Here is a 15,931-nt window from a genome sequence, read left to right on the forward strand (position 1 = left end):
TGATGATAATAATGATAATAACTATGCACCCATTTGTAAGCTTGTAAAGTTAATTTCTCTATCCAATGTTGTCACGTCACATGACAAAATAATGCACGATAGGTTTAAAGCCTTTTATACAGTCTTTTTATTATTATTATTATTATTATTATTATTATTATTATTATTTTTAAACAATACAAACATTAAAACATTAAGACAGCACACTTAAAATCATAAACACCAAAATAATAATAATAATAATAATAATAATAATAATAATAATAATAATAATAATAATAATATACACACAGATGTGTTGCCAGGGTAACTCCAGTCTATGGTCATAATATATGGGTCTGTCACGTGTTAAAGGAACGAATCACACCCGAAAGACTCATGAGATGAACTAATCAATTCTCTTTCCGGCTCAGACTGCATTGGTTAACTCAAACCCGGAGACTTGTCTGATAAGAGGTGAGCTAATCTTAGACTGAAGACCCAGGTAAACGATGAATTCATCTTTTCTGTTTCTTATAGCATTATAGTTTACTATTGTTTGTAGTGTGATCAACGTTTGAGTAAGCACTAGTAGACGTAAGGGAAGTAACACGTAACATTTTAATTATATTTGATAAAATGAATGAAAAGATTCTAAAAAAGATTCGTTCATTTTGCTGAACCAGACTCAAAGGTCCAAGTCGGTAAAAAGATCCGAACTTCCCATCACAAGGAAAGATGAGGATGAAGACGAGAACAAATGTGAAGGGAACAATCAGCAAGTAGTGAGACAGTGACATGCTGACGTCCTTGTTGATTGAAGTGACTGTTAAAATCTAATTTATGTAATTATTGGATTCCATTCCACTCCCTTCTTACATACTAAACAATATTAACAACAACAACAACAACAACAACAACAATAATAATAATAATAATAATAATAATAATAATAATAATAATAACAAAATAATAATAATAATAAATAAAAAAAATACCTCAACACATTTAGCAAATGTTGAGTTGAAACTGTTTAAGCATTTAGGCTAAGAGTGCTCAAGAGAGATCAGAGTTATTTCTTTGGAAAGTCTTTGTTCTTCAGCATTCAGCCCAGCTGGGTAATACCGCTGGATTATAAGTATTGCTGATTAAAATACAGTAAGTATTGTTAATCAAAATATAACGAAATCACAATAAGTGATTTTATCTAAACGACATAACAAATCCACAGATTATCTGATGATCAGAATAGTCTGTGTGTGGGGTATGTGTGTGTTTTTTAAAGAGAAAAAAAGTGTGTGTATAAAAAGAATCGTGTAGTTCAGAATATGTGTCCATCTCACTAAAGTGACTTTCAAACTGTTTGCTGGACACACAGATGACGATTTCAGTCTTTATCAAACTTTTCACTTAAACATGGCATCGAATTTACACGCGACTTTTTCCCGTAGCTGCTGCTCGCCTTTGATTCGTTCTGACAGAGACAAAATGAACATTTCCTCATCGCGTCTTTTAGTCTCCAGAGAAAGCTGCAGATCCCTGCTTGATGTTCACTATAATTTTACTGCCTTAAAGCACTTTACCCATCCAGTTTTGCCTAAAATGTAAGAGAAGAAAACACAAGCGTGAGGCGCTTCTGGAGGAGCACAGTCGCAGAGCGATCCAGTTGAGTCTATAAGGTTCTCATGTCATATTTAAGAGCACAGCGCCGCCCGCTATTCTCTCATTACTGAACAAAGAGTTTAGACGACTGTAAATCCACTCTAAAAATGGCAGAAACCGCCCCAGCAGCTCCAGCCGCCCCGCCGGCCAAAGCACCCAAGAAGAAGTCTGCTGCTAAAGCCAAGAAAGCAGGTCCAGCTGTCGGTGATCTGATCGTTAAAGCCGTGTCCGCATCGAAGGAGAGGAGCGGTGTGTCTCTCGCCGCCCTGAAGAAAGCTCTCGCTGCCGGCGGCTACGACGTGGAGAAGAAGAACTCCCGCATCAAGCTCGCCATCAAGAGCCTGGTGACTAAAGGAGCCCTGGTGCAGGTCAAAGGAACCGGTGCATCCGGCTCCTTCAAGATCAACAAGCAGCAAACCGAGACCAAGAAGAAGCCGGCGAAGAAAGCAGCTCCTAAAGCGAAGAAGCCCGCGGCCAAGAAACCCGCTGCTGCCAAGAAGCCCAAGAGCGCGGCGGCAAAGAAGCCCGCCGCTAAGAAATCCCCCAAGAAGGCCAAGAAACCCGCCGCTGCAGCCGCTAAGAAGAACACGAAGAGCCCCAAGAAGGCAAAGAAGCCCGCAGCGCCTAAGAAAGCAGCCAAGAGCCCCAAAAAGGCCAAGACTGCCAAACCCAAGACGGCAAAGCCTAAAGCTGCCAAGCCTAAGAAGGCAGCTCCCAAGAAGAAGTAAAAAACTTCTGTTTTATTCCCCAACGGCTCTTTTCAGAGCCACCCACAAACTCTAAAGAAAGAGCAAAACTCTATTAGCCTGCATTTTTATTTGTGGAAGTGAATTATTAGACCAGAATCTGAGGTTACCTTGACTTACAATGTTTTACATATTGACTGCATTTAGAAAAGACACTTTTTTTAATTTTTCTTTTGTATTTATTATTTTTTTTATATATATAAATATTAAATGTTTTAATGGATCATTGATCTCAGAATCAGAAAGAAATTTATTGCCAAGTATGCTTGTGCATACAAGGAATTTGTCTTTAATCTTAATTTAGTTACGTTAAAAAAAGGCATTTATTGCCAAAAAAACTTTTATATGTTTATTCAGATGTGTTTGTAAAATAGCATCCATAATATATTAAAATAAAAATGACTGTATTTAAAAAAAAATAATAATAATAATTGAATTCTTGAACAAACATAAAGTAGTTAGTGCGCTACACGAAGAAAATTCTTAAAAATAGGGCACAATCTACTGTTAATATGAAAGAATTTTCCGCATTGATGTTTTTTTACCTTCATTTAAATTGCACATTGTGTTTTGGGGTTACAGGATGATGATGGATAATGTACTTGAAAATTACTAGTATTTTATTATTATTATTATTATTTTTATTATTATTCATTTTTCTTACAGAGTACAAAGTGATCAACAATCGCATGTACAAGCTACTAAGAAAGTGTATCATAAATGAACAGTTCAGGTGATGTGCTGCTAGGCACCTTTGGTTTCCTCTTTTATGTAATTTGGATGAGAAATGTGTGCCCCTGATAGTCATTTATCAAAAGTTGCTAAAAGTTGCCAAATAAATGAAAAAAAAAAAGCTAAATTTGTTGCTAGGTGTTTTGGGGGAAAAAAAAACTTGCTAGTGTAGTCCGAAAAGTTGCTAAAGTTGGCAACAAAATAGGTAAATTGGCAACAACTAAAGCTGCGGAATCCGCGCGCCAGCTGTGGAGGCGTGGCTTCGGCGGTCTTTGTTGGAGGGAAGTTCAGTGATTGGTTTGAAATCTTAAAGACTCTAAACCAATGAGCGACTCCCGACTCTTTTAAATACAGTAGAGCGGGGCTCACATATTCATTATTTCTGCATTACAAACGTAGAAGTTTTTACATCAACAATGAGCGGAAGAGGCAAAACCGGCGGCAAAGCGAGAGCGAAGGCCAAGACTCGCTCCTCCAGAGCAGGGCTGCAGTTCCCCGTCGGTCGTGTTCACAGACTTCTTCGCAAAGGGAACTATGCACAGCGCGTCGGTGCTGGAGCTCCTGTCTATCTGGCGGCTGTGCTCGAGTATCTGACCGCTGAGATCCTGGAGTTGGCTGGAAACGCCGCAAGAGACAACAAGAAAACCCGCATAATTCCCCGTCACCTGCAGCTGGCGGTGCGCAACGATGAGGAGCTCAACAAACTCCTGGGCCGAGTGACCATCGCTCAGGGCGGCGTGCTGCCCAACATCCAGGCCGTGCTGCTGCCCAAGAAGACCGAGAAACCCGCCAAAACCAAATAAACAGATTCAAGCGTGTTTCTGAAACCCAAAGGCTCTTTTCAGAGCCACCCATTTTATCTCTCAAAGAGCGCTTTTCTTTTACATTGTTATATTAATGACAAAGTAAATAAGTGTGTGTGTGTGTGTGTGTGTATATATATATATATATATATATATATATATATATATATATATATATATATATATATATAAATAAGTGTGTGTGTGTGTGTGTGTGTGTATATATATATATATATATATAACGAAGATAACACTTGTATAATAAAGTTTTTATAGAAAATAATTATATTGTCAACTGGAGATTATTTTACCATTAAAACCATATTTGACCATTTAAACCAATGAATAAAGTAATATTTCATAAGGATTACATTAAACAATTTTAGTAGGAAACAGGTAAAGTGTGTATTAGTGTAGAGTGTTTGCTTGATGCATAAATTAATAAACACAACAAAGCATTTTGAGCGGGAAAAAAACATTTCCCCGTTTGAAAAAAAAAAGGTGTGCAGTCATTGGTTAGCAGTCATGCGCAGACGTCACACATCAGCCAATCAAAAGCCTCTGCACTTTTATGACGCCAGAAGCTGTGGCTGTATGAGGCTTTAAAAGCAGGCGCGTAACACAGAGCAGTATTTTCTACTCGAGCAGAGCAGAGACAGGAACGCATTTCAACAATGGCAAGAACCAAGCAGACCGCTCGTAAATCCACTGGTGGTAAAGCCCCGAGGAAGCAGCTCGCTACTAAAGCCGCCCGGAAGAGCGCCCCAGCCACCGGCGGCGTTAAGAAGCCCCATCGTTACAGGCCCGGGACCGTGGCTCTCCGAGAGATCCGCCGCTATCAGAAGTCCACCGAGCTGCTGATTCGCAAACTGCCTTTCCAGCGTCTGGTGCGAGAGATCGCACAGGATTTCAAGACGGACCTGCGCTTCCAGAGCTCCGCCGTCATGGCCCTGCAGGAGTCCAGTGAGGCTTATCTGGTCGGTCTGTTCGAGGACACCAACCTGTGCGCTATCCACGCCAAGAGAGTCACCATCATGCCCAAAGACATCCAGCTGGCGCGCCGCATCCGCGGAGAGCGCGCTTAAACCCGCCGCTGCATTAAACCCCAAAGGCTCTTTTAAGAGCCACTACATCACACTGAATGAGACCTTTTCCACTGGAACACTCAATATAAAACATAATACTGCATGTAGATTTGGGAAATAGTTCTGTCTGGGTCTACATTTTACGCACTTGTTATTATACATTCATAATTATTTCTAGTTTTATTATACATAATTTCGTTATAATTGTTTAATTATGGGCAGATTGAGAAGCACTGATTTCATGTTTGAGATGATATCTGTAGCTCTATTTAATGTGTTCCTGCAGCTCTACATAACCATGATATTAAAGTCAAAGCATCTTATTTAGTCTCCACCTAAACGATGTAGAAAACCACTCTTGAAAAAAAAAAAAAAAAAAAAACTCAATTAGAATAACATATAAAACCAAAGAAATGGAGAAAATACACTATTACAAGGCAGCATTCAAATGATTGTTTATACATCTTTTATAGCGTTTTTTTTTTTTTTTTTTTTTTTTGCTACATGGGATATAAACCATTCCACAATTCAATACCCCGAACTCTTATCAAGTATTGAAAACTGACGAGTTATATATGAGAAGATTTGAGTTTAAAATGTTATCAATTAAAGGTGCTGATTTTTCTTTAACTCTTGTAGGTTTGTGAATAAAAGGAAAATAATAACTGGAATAAGGAATATTCTAGTACCAGTATCAAATTTCTATTTTAAGATATTTATTTTAAAATCCTCTAAATTATAACAGTATTTCTGCTCATTGCTTATCAAATCAAGTAAGTTGCCCTAAGTATCATTAAAATCTTGATAACTGAAATCAGGTGCTCGGTTCTTCCTCCAGGACAAACTGAGAGCGCAACAAATAAATGTTCCACGTCAATTCTATCTGATTTTACAGCAAGATGATCCCTAATTTTAAATGCATAATCTTCATGAATAAACAGAGATACTCCACATCCCAACCTGTTCTTTCTAACACAATTAACTGAGTTACATTTAAATGATTTAAAAAATTTCTCTAGAATTTTCAGTTAGCCATGTTTCAGGTAAAGCAATAATAGAAAGCTGATGTTTAAGATAAATAATCAATAAAAATGTCATAATTCCTAGAAAGACTTCTTGTGTTCAAATGAAAAGTAGACGGAAAATATTAGAATTCAAAGACATACATAAATCATTAAATTGATTTTCAATATAAAAATTACAAAATATTGAAGCATACAATCAGGGGCGGATTAAGGTGGTCAAGGGCCCCTAGGCTGCTCTTTGTGTGAGGCCCCCAACAAAAACCAAAAAAATTATTTAGTGCCATACATGTCCATATGCAACTACGGTGAACTGGCATACACACACATTGAGACAGCCAACACTACAGTGTTTTCTTTACATTCCTTCAAGTGGTGGACCACAACAGTAAGACAATTACCACCACGGCATGTAGGTAAAATGAAAAAATGAACATTACAAACAAACCACAAATACAAACAAGGCCCAGTGCTTAGAATCAACCATTTAATTATGATCAAGAAACATTGGCAGCACAACCCAAAACTAACATAAACAGAGGTGTAAGTGGAAAGAATAGCAGATATTCTTATTTATTAAATACAGGCAATTGGTTGATAAAACATTGATCAAAATTAAGATACAATTTATACAAAACGAAAATCTTTTAAAAAAGACACTACAAAACAAAACTTAATGAAGTGGTCAAAATGTTTTACCCATGGTCCAGACATATTGCGCATCTCGTGATGTATCATATCTTTCTCATGCTGCATGCTCACTTTCATAATCAACATTGATTAAATTAAAAAACATAATGACGTCACATATTTTCCAACCCAGCCCTCAGTCCTGTTGCAACCGTCGTTGTTTAGGTACCTTAAACGCGCACGTACAGTCTCGGAGTCATCGCTGCAACCAGGAGATGAAGAGAGCTGAGATCCACATCACCAGCACATCTTCGTCTCTGCCACCCCAGGGTGCTAGCACGACCAGTATATTAGTCAGTAATTTTTATTAGGTTAAAGTGGTTCTCAACCTTTTTTCCCAGCGGGCCGCACTATGGTCCAAGTGCAAGTCTCGCGGGCCGCAAGCATATCATTTACATATTACGTCACCAATACAAACCAACCTGATTTATAATATTATAGCCTAAATATTATGATATCTAATCGATTACATTCATTGAAATAAATAATTCTACTCTCCATAAATAAAACACCTGATGCTGTCGGGAGTTGACCAATTTTGTGAAATACGGCTATAAAGGAGTAACAGCACAGTGAAGTTGCAGAGGTAAGATGCAGTCTGTAAGACTCTACAGTGATTGGATTATGTTTTTAATTTAACGTTCACAATTTTTCTGGCCCATCCAAACTGGAAACTGGAATGATGCGCCGTGCCTGCTTCGTGCTTAAGTTAAAAAAAAAAAAATGTCTGGCCAATCCGAGGCCCCCTGCACACGTGAGGCCCCTAGGCTGCAGCCTATGCAAGCCTGTGCATTAATCCGCGCCAGCATACAATGATGGAAAAAGAAATCAAAATTATTAGAATCAACTTCAGAGAAATCAAAAGGCTTAAAGGTCTCAGCTTTAAAGTCAAATGTGTTGGAATCAATAATGTATACAAAGTGGTATACGATAAATGTGATTAACTGATCAAAATGAAATAACTGATAATACATCCATGGAGCCAAACTCTGAACACTTGCCTTCCTTTGTTTTGGTGGATTTTGGAACGGTGGATGAACAATAAGTTTGTCATATTTCAGATATGCGGTGTCACCTCTTTCTCGGCTGCCTTCATCGCTGGAAGTCATTCTCTCCTTCTTTGCCGGATGGTTTCAGGGAAGTCCTCATTAATAAAAATGCCAGAGCCCTTCAAGTTCTTTGCAAGTTTGTCCTTCAACCGCAAAAATCTGACAACAATAGGCCAGTGCTTCTCTGATGATACTATTGACCTCCTAACTCTATTTTCTGGTGATCCAGCTGTCATGTTTCACTTTTTCTGCAGATTCAGACCTTTTCTTTTACAGACTCTTTAATGCCATCCACGGCAATATTATGGTGTCTTGACCGGCCTTCCAGATATTCTGTTTTGTCTGAAATTGTGATCAAACTTTTGCAGATTGTGTCCAGATCTGTCCAGGTTTCATTACAATTCGAAGACCGCGTCTTACATGAGATTTTAAGTTCAACAGGTTCTTTTTGATTCATTTCTAGACTCACCTTAAAACCATAGACTTGCTTTGACAGGTCACCAGTCCTCCTGTTTGAAGAATCAACTATGATTTCTACACAAGTTTGAAACTTCTTTCTTTTTTGAGCAAGGTTCTGTAGAAGTCTTTGCTTGCTTTGACTTGTGCTGAAGAAACATTCCTCTGCTGTTGTTTGTTTGGTTTGGATACTTCCGGAGTGAACGCTGGCGTGTACTGCTGCCGCTGCTCCCCATGGTTTAAGTTTGTTTGCTTGTTTATTTTAAATGTTTGATTACTGTTGCCTTTTTCTGGTCATTTTTAACTACAAATATTAAGGACCGTTCAAATGACCGTTTATACCTAATTAAGGACATCTGAGATTCAGTGATCTCTACTGACTGGTCAACCTGACGCCTCCAAACACGGCCTCCGACGACGCTCTGTTTTCACAGAGGCAAATCTGCAACTCAGTTTTAACTAAAGGATCAACTGGCACGGAATCAGCAGCTCGTGATTCAGCACCTAACTGATTAACCTGACGCTTCCTAGAGTGGCTTTTGACGACATTCCATTTTCTCAGATTTACCCTGGAGTTTGCATTCAACAATGTGGATTAGCCGACTTTTCATGTGGATTATATTTTATTTTATTCATCATCCAGTGACATTTTCCAATATGCTGCGGCGGAACTTTTTTCAATGCGACCCCGTGTCACTGAACCACCACTGACCCTTCGATCGCACCAGGATATTATCTACTATCCTCGACAGAAGTACATCCATCGTGGGTCACGACGAAATTATATCTACAGTGACACTGGTCCAATACGATCGTTCTGGTCGTCCTCTCAGTGCAGACCAAAGAAATCAATACGGACTGTTGACCACAGTGTGCTGGCCGATATCGCCCGGACTACTAGCATCGAATCTGGTACGACTGATCTTACTTTTGGCTTATTTAATATTCACTCGTTAACAAACAAAGGACCTCTTATTTATGATCTCCTGAATGACCGTAAGTTTGACTTTCTCACTGAAACATGGCAACAATCCCATGACTTTTCTCAGCTTAATCAATCTGTCCCTCCTGGCTTTACTCACACCTGTCAGCCTCGCGCGTCTGGCCGTGGTGGAGGGCTTGCGATACTTTATAACGAGAAGTGGAAAGCTTCTCTCATGAATATGTATGAATCATTTGAGTCCACTGTTTTATAAATTAATGGGCCTGTTACTACTGTTGTAGCCAATGTTTATCGCCCACCCAGGAGCAATGCTAGTTTTTTTTAATTATTTTTCTGTATTCTTAACTTTATTGAGTTCTACATCTCAAAATGTTGTTATATTGGGCGATTTTAATATACACATGGACAATGTCAACAATACTCTCACTAGGGATTTTCTATCATGCCTTGACAGTTTTGGAATACAGCAATTTGTTGATTTTCCAACTCATAGTAATGGCCATATTCTTGACCTTATTTGTTGTTCTGTTGTAACACCTTCCAATTGTCATGCTTTAGATTTGCCCATATTAGATCATAAGTTAATATCATTCCGTGTTAATTTTATGGTTGAAAAAAACAACTTGGGTCGTTCCATTTTATTTCGCAATATCAAGAACATCATTCTATCTGCTCTTTCTGATGGATTGGACAATTTCTTCAGGAGCAATGCTTTCTCTACTCCAGATGACTTGGCTTCTTATTATAATAAGGGATTGCACAGTGTACTTGATACACTTGCACCTTTAAAAACTCGCACTGTTTATTTTACTCGTTTTGCACCCTGTTTTACACCAGAACTAAGACAACTTAAAACTAAGGGGCGTCGCTTGGAACACTTATACATTAAAATCGGACTTAATGTTCATAAAGATATGTACACAGATCATATGCTCTCTTACAAGAACGCTCTTTTAACCTCCAAATCTGATTACTACTCTAATATAATTGGGTTAGGTGAAGGGAATACAAGGTCCATGTTTAATACAGTAAATAATATCCTTCAGCCTCCTGATACTCTTCCTTCTCATCTATATTCTAGTAATCTATGTAATAATTGAATGACCTTTTTTAATACTAAAATTGTAAATATTCATCAACAATTAACTTCTCAAAATAATGCGGCATCTGATCTGTCATATTTAGTTTCCCGTGATTCTCAATTGTCTCTATTTTACAGTTTTGAACTTCCGGCTATTGATGAAATATCAGGTTTTATCAAACAATCTAAGTCTTGCACTTGTGAGTTAGATCCACTCTCCACTCACCTGGCCAAAGCTTGTTTATCTTCTCTATCTGGTATATTAATTGATATTATACACTTGTCTCTCACCTCTGGTGTGGTTCCTTCATCTTTTAAGGTTGCTGTAATCACTCCAAGACTTAAGAAACCAGGAGCTGACACTAATAATTTTGCTAATTTTCGCCCAATTTCCAATTTGCCCTTTCTCTCAAAAATTTTGGAAACAGTTGTTGCATCTCAGGTTAATTCCCATCTTTTAAACAATAGCCTGTTTGAAAAATTCCAATCTGGTTATCGCCCCTTGCATAGTACAGAGACTGCTATGGTAAAAGTAATAAATGATCTGCTGATGTCAGCCGATTCTGGACTTTTAACTATACTTATTCTACTCGATTTAACTGTGGCTTTGATACACTTTCTCATCAAGTTCTCTTAGATAGATTACTCTCTGTAGGAATTACCGGTGTCCCTCTTATTTGGTTGAGATCTTATCTCTCTGGGCGCACTCAATTTGTTAAACTTAAAAATTTTAGCTCATATGTTTCACCTGTTACAGCTGGTGTTCCTCAAGGCTCTGTTTTGGGCCCTGTTTTATTTATTATTTATTTACTACCCCTTGGTAACATTTTTAGGAAATATGGTATGAGATTTCATTGCTATGCTGACAACACCCAGCTTTATTTGTCCTCTAAGCCAAATTCTACCCTTCTTTCCTCCTCTCTTTTGGGCTGCTTAGAAGAGATTAAATCCTGGTTTTCGCGTAACTTTCTCAAGCTGAATATTGACAAAACAGAAGTTCTCCTTGTTGGTTCCAAATCTATTTTGTCTCTTGTCTTTGGGCTACCTAACAAACTCCTTCACAAACTTTATTGGTCCAGAATTCAGCTGCCCATATAATTACTAGAACCTCCTCCATCGAACACATCACTCAGGTTCTCTACCATCTTCACTGGCTTCCTGTTAAATATTGAGTAGATTATAAGATTTTACTTCTCATTTTTAAAGCTCTTCATAATTGTGCACCACAATATCTCTCTGATTTGCTTCATATTTACATCCCGAAGAGTACTCTCAGATCTTCTTCATCTGTTTCCCTTGTTGTTCCTTCTGTTCGTTTAGCCACTATGGGGTCTAGGGCATTTAGTTGTGCTGTTCCTTATCTCTGGAATTCTCTTCCACAATCTATACGAGAAAGTGACTGTCTGACTACTTTTAAATCATGTCTTAAAACTCACTTGTTTAAATTAGCTTTCTCTAAACAATTTTGAACTATTTAATGTCAATAATTGTTGTTTGTTGTATTGTTGTCTTGATTTTATCATCACCACTCAACTGTATGGTGTCCTTGAGCGCCCTGAAAGGCGCCTTTAAATAAAATGTATTATTATTATTATAACAAGGTCTGTTTGGCACAAACACAATCTTCAAAGAAAAAAAAAAAGAAAAAGAAAAAGAAAAAAAAAACTTCAGGCAGGATTCTTCTGATTATTGTTTGATTGAAAACCTTACTCAAGTTCAGAAAAACACTGCAGCATCATCTCAGCTGGACGGGGTTTGATCTTATAAACGCATGTAAACATGATGCAGATGATCTTATAAATGCTTTAAAACACGGATTTTAATATGAAAACACAGGACAGACATCGTTAGATCAGGGTTTGGATTAAACCTCATTGTTTCCTGCTCTAACGAGCGGTGGTGCGCCATGTGTCGCGCGCTGGTTTTCAGTCAGGTCCTGTAGGTAAATGTAAAAGGCCTCCCTGCAGCACTTTTCTTTTATTCTTTTTCGTCGCTCGACTGAAACAAGGAACATTTTCAATATGTCTGGAAGAGGCAAAGGCGGTAAAGGACTCGGGAAAGGAGGCGCTAAGCGTCATCGTAAAGTGCTGCGTGATAACATCCAGGGAATCACCAAACCCGCCATTCGTCGTCTCGCTCGCCGCGGCGGAGTAAAGCGCATTTCCGGTCTGATCTACGAGGAGACTCGCGGGGTGCTTAAGGTGTTCCTGGAGAACGTGATCCGCGACGCCGTCACTTACACCGAGCACGCCAAGAGAAAGACCGTCACCGCCATGGACGTCGTGTACGCGCTCAAACGACAGGGACGCACCTTGTACGGCTTCGGAGGATAAACGCTGTGAGAAAGAAAGTCACAACGGCTCTTTTAAGAGCCACCCACACTCTCACATAAAGAGACGAAGTTTGAAGTAGTGTGGATGTCTTGTGCTTTAAATGAAAATTAGTAATAAAGCGCTTGTGACTAAAGTAGTTTTAAAAAGTGAAGTTTATTTAACACAGGGTTTGTCTGTGTTGTTCTGAGATAATAGCTTTTTATTTTTATTTGTTTTATTTTAAGCCAAAAACAGATTATTAAAATTACAGCTCATAATATTATTAACCTTATTATTGAAGTCGTATATAATGAGAGTGCGGTCTATTTTTGTCGTGTATGACGTGTCAATTTCATTTATTTGAACAGAATTGACTCACAGAACCAAAAGAAAATATTTAGATGGCAAAGGTACTTAAAAACAAAAAGTGAATTTAGCCGGACAACAGAGGAGAAAAAAAAGTGTCTAATCGTAAATATTTTATTTACGTTACTCCAAATTCTCCCACAACGTTTTTCCCTAAAATGGGGTTATAAGGGATTTTATAAATTACACAGTTTGTATTTGATCCTGAGAGATATTTGAGGCGCATTTCATTGTATAGAATAAAACAAAAAAAGCGGGAACTGAAACAAAGGAAACGGAGTCGGTGGGGGGTGTCGGTCAAACATGGAGCGGTGGGCGGAGCTATAACTGAACGGAATGTGATTGGCCCTCGTTCCAGTCGTGATGCCTTGAACTGTCCAATTAAACATGAGTTTATGGGTTTGACCAATGAAAACACACAATCAGAAGCGTCTACATCTCTGTGTAAATTAGCATAGATCAGTGAATAAATGCCTCTGTCCCGCTCATTTTGATCATCGTTTCTTGAGGTTTTGATTTCCAGCAAGCATCATGCCTGAACCAGCGAAGTCCGCGCCGAAGAAAGGCTCCAAGAAGGCCGTCACTAAGACCGCCGCGAAAGGAGGAAAGAAGCGCAGAAAGTCCAGGAAGGAAAGCTACGCCATCTACGTGTACAAAGTGCTGAAACAGGTTCATCCTGACACCGGGATCTCTTCGAAGGCGATGGGCATCATGAACTCTTTCGTCAACGACATCTTCGAGCGCATCGCCGGTGAAGCGTCTCGTCTCGCTCACTACAACAAGCGCTCCACCATCACTTCCCGAGAGATCCAGACCGCCGTGCGTCTGCTGCTGCCCGGGGAGCTGGCCAAACACGCCGTGTCTGAGGGCACCAAGGCCGTCACCAAGTACACCAGCTCCAAGTAGAGCTCTGCTGCAGCTCTCACACACAAAGGCTCTTTTAAGAGCCACCCAGCTTATCGATAAAAGAGCGAGTGTTGTTAATATTTTAGATTAAGTTTCAATCCTAAATGAAGGTGATTTGAGCAGTGAATTTTTGCATGCTTTCGGGCCTTTATTTAAACTCAGTTTATGCTGTATTTTCAATACTTTGTACTATTGCAATTTAATTTTGGCTTTAATAAGTGACATTGCGAATGAACTTTAGATTTATCTCATCAGACTTTATTCAATCTGTTATTATTGTTTATTAGTGTGGAGCTGAGTCCTTCAGTCTGAGATCCTTTTCTATGTATTTACTAACATTTCAGAAGATGACTGAAATATCCGAGAGTGAATAGAGACAATAAAAACAGTTTATTACTGTACTGCAGCTTACATGGATCGGCTGTCATTAAGAGAAAAGGATATGTTGGAAAACACTTTATTAAAAAAAAAAAAATGCATATACTGTATATGTACAGTAGGTAGACAACCACAATGGGTAATACCGCCGCCGCAGGGCCGCGCCGTTAACTGCGAGTCAGTCGCTTGTTAAAATCATTCGCGAAACTACCGCCAGGTGGCGCAAAGGGACGGATTGCGAACTGAATGTAATTGTAAAATGAAAGGAAGATGTTAAACAACAATATTATAATATACATTATAACATCCTTAAAAGCCATTAAAAAAATACGATAGTCTTAGGCTACAGTCTACTCATCAAAAATTTAAAGAAAGACCTTTACACAAGGGCTCTTATGCATGCTATTGTTATTAAACACAGTCATTATATATATATCGATTATATATATAGCTATATATATATATATATATATATATATATATATATATATATATATATATATATATATATATATATATATATATATATATATATATACGGTCGGATTTAATTTGGGATTTAAAAGCTAAATGTTTTCATTTCGGTTCATTCTTGGTTAAAAAAATAAAAAATGGAAAAATAATAATAGTCTTCAGGTTCCATTTGCAGAGCGAAATGAGAACGGTCCAGCAATTACAAATAATTCTTATTCACTCTGTTATTATTCTTGACTTTTCAAATTGCTAACACTTTGCATTTTTGAATTATGCCTTTACTGTGTGACCAAAAATTGTGAATTCTGAATTTGATCGCGCTGGTGCCTCACGCGCACAGATTCATTGGAAACTGCACCCGTTCACCGAGCCATGCGGCGCGAGCAGCGGGCCACTTTGGCATATTTTTGCTCATTATGATTTTTTTTTTTCTGTCAATACTGAAACACGTGTGAAATCCAAAGCCTGTTTTACCTAATGGATAAGAGTTTAGCTTCAAATGGGCAACATGTTTGGATTTGTCCGGAATGAGAGAGATAAGCCCAACCTTACCTAATGTATCGCTTTATATTATTTTTTATTTTATTTTTTGTTGTTGTTTGTTTATAAGCCTATATCATTATATACTGCAATTATATTTATCCATTAGAATTATATATTTGTAATTCTTGTTCTGTTCTGATAAATTTGTTGAATTTAAAGGATTTGTTTGTAAAGTGAAGGGAACTAAAAATATCCTGTTGGTACATTAGCCTATAGCATTATTAGGCCTGCCGTTATTATTTCTGAATGTAATAAAATGGAACTCTCACAAGTCACAAACTTAATTTATTTTTAGCGTGTTTTCGTGTATGTTTTTATCCAGCTTTTTTTTTCATTGCATCTAAAAATGACTTTGTGCATCACATTCACTCCGCGCGCTCAATCTGCCGTTGCTCAGCTGTGGATGATTTCAAAATGTTTGATATAAAGGTTGCTGTCACATTTTATACAGGAATTGTTCATTAAAAAAAAAAAAAAAAGTCAAAATATAAAAATATATTGTTAGTTGTATGCTAACATGCAATCAAGGTCTTCAGATACAATATAAGACACAAGTTCATTTAGGCTATTTAACATGCACTGTGACATTTTACCGTTTCAACTTATAAACTCCTTGAGATTTTAAAGTCAGTTTAATAGTATTGAAATTCAAGTTGAATCTAGTATAAAAAAGGTTTAATTGCTTAAATTATTTCTATGAATTA

General features: G+C 37.9%; 4 protein-coding genes across 4 annotated transcripts; all 4 read left to right on the top strand.

The window, feature by feature from the left end:
• The first annotated feature begins 1,700 nt into the window (after positions 1 to 1,700).
• On the top strand, positions 1,701 to 2,414 carry LOC122145706 (histone H1-like). The gene has a single exon (XM_042761237.1). The coding sequence runs from the start codon at positions 1,749 to 1,751 to the stop codon at positions 2,367 to 2,369; it is 621 nt and encodes a 206-aa protein (XP_042617171.1). The 5' UTR covers positions 1,701 to 1,748; the 3' UTR covers positions 2,370 to 2,414.
• A 1,062-nt stretch (positions 2,415 to 3,476) lies between these two features.
• On the top strand, positions 3,477 to 4,191 carry LOC109112494 (histone H2A-like). The gene is made up of 2 exons (XM_042761245.1): positions 3,477 to 3,972; positions 4,164 to 4,191. The coding sequence occupies exon 1, from the start codon at positions 3,536 to 3,538 to the stop codon at positions 3,920 to 3,922; it is 387 nt and encodes a 128-aa protein (XP_042617179.1). The 5' UTR covers positions 3,477 to 3,535; the 3' UTR covers positions 3,923 to 3,972; positions 4,164 to 4,191.
• A 97-nt stretch (positions 4,192 to 4,288) lies between these two features.
• On the top strand, positions 4,289 to 12,588 carry LOC109072801 (histone H3). Its single transcript, XM_042761258.1, has 2 exons — positions 4,289 to 4,932; positions 12,261 to 12,588. The coding sequence occupies exons 1-2, from the start codon at positions 4,597 to 4,599 to the stop codon at positions 12,579 to 12,581; spliced, it is 657 nt and encodes a 218-aa protein (XP_042617192.1). The 5' UTR covers positions 4,289 to 4,596; the 3' UTR covers positions 12,582 to 12,588.
• Positions 12,589 to 13,437: 849 nt separating this feature from the next.
• LOC109093548 (histone H2B) lies at positions 13,438 to 14,320 on the top strand. Its single transcript, XM_019107283.2, has one exon. The coding sequence runs from the start codon at positions 13,458 to 13,460 to the stop codon at positions 13,830 to 13,832; it is 375 nt and encodes a 124-aa protein (XP_018962828.2). The 5' UTR covers positions 13,438 to 13,457; the 3' UTR covers positions 13,833 to 14,320.
• The last annotated feature ends 1,611 nt before the right edge of the window (positions 14,321 to 15,931 follow it).

This window comes from Cyprinus carpio, chromosome A7 (genome assembly GCF_018340385.1).
Source record: "Cyprinus carpio isolate SPL01 chromosome A7, ASM1834038v1, whole genome shotgun sequence".
Lineage (NCBI taxonomy): Eukaryota > Metazoa > Chordata > Actinopteri > Cypriniformes > Cyprinidae > Cyprinus > Cyprinus carpio.

What these genes read in the sequence shown, in the direction of transcription:
- LOC122145706 (XM_042761237.1), top strand. Translation starts at nt 1,749, where the DNA reads ATGGCAGAAACCGCCCCAGCAGCTCCAGCCGCCCCGCCGGCCAAAGCA.
- LOC109093548 (XM_019107283.2), top strand. Translation starts at nt 13,458, where the DNA reads ATGCCTGAACCAGCGAAGTCCGCGCCGAAGAAAGGCTCCAAGAAGGCC.
- LOC109112494 (XM_042761245.1), top strand. Translation starts at nt 3,536, where the DNA reads ATGAGCGGAAGAGGCAAAACCGGCGGCAAAGCGAGAGCGAAGGCCAAG.
- LOC109072801 (XM_042761258.1), top strand. Translation starts at nt 4,597, where the DNA reads ATGGCAAGAACCAAGCAGACCGCTCGTAAATCCACTGGTGGTAAAGCC. An exon ending in AGGACACCAACCTGTGCGCT is followed by an intron (nt 4,933 to 12,260) that starts ATCCACGCCAAG and finishes GAAACAAGGAAC; the next exon opens with ATTTTCAATATGTCTGGAAG.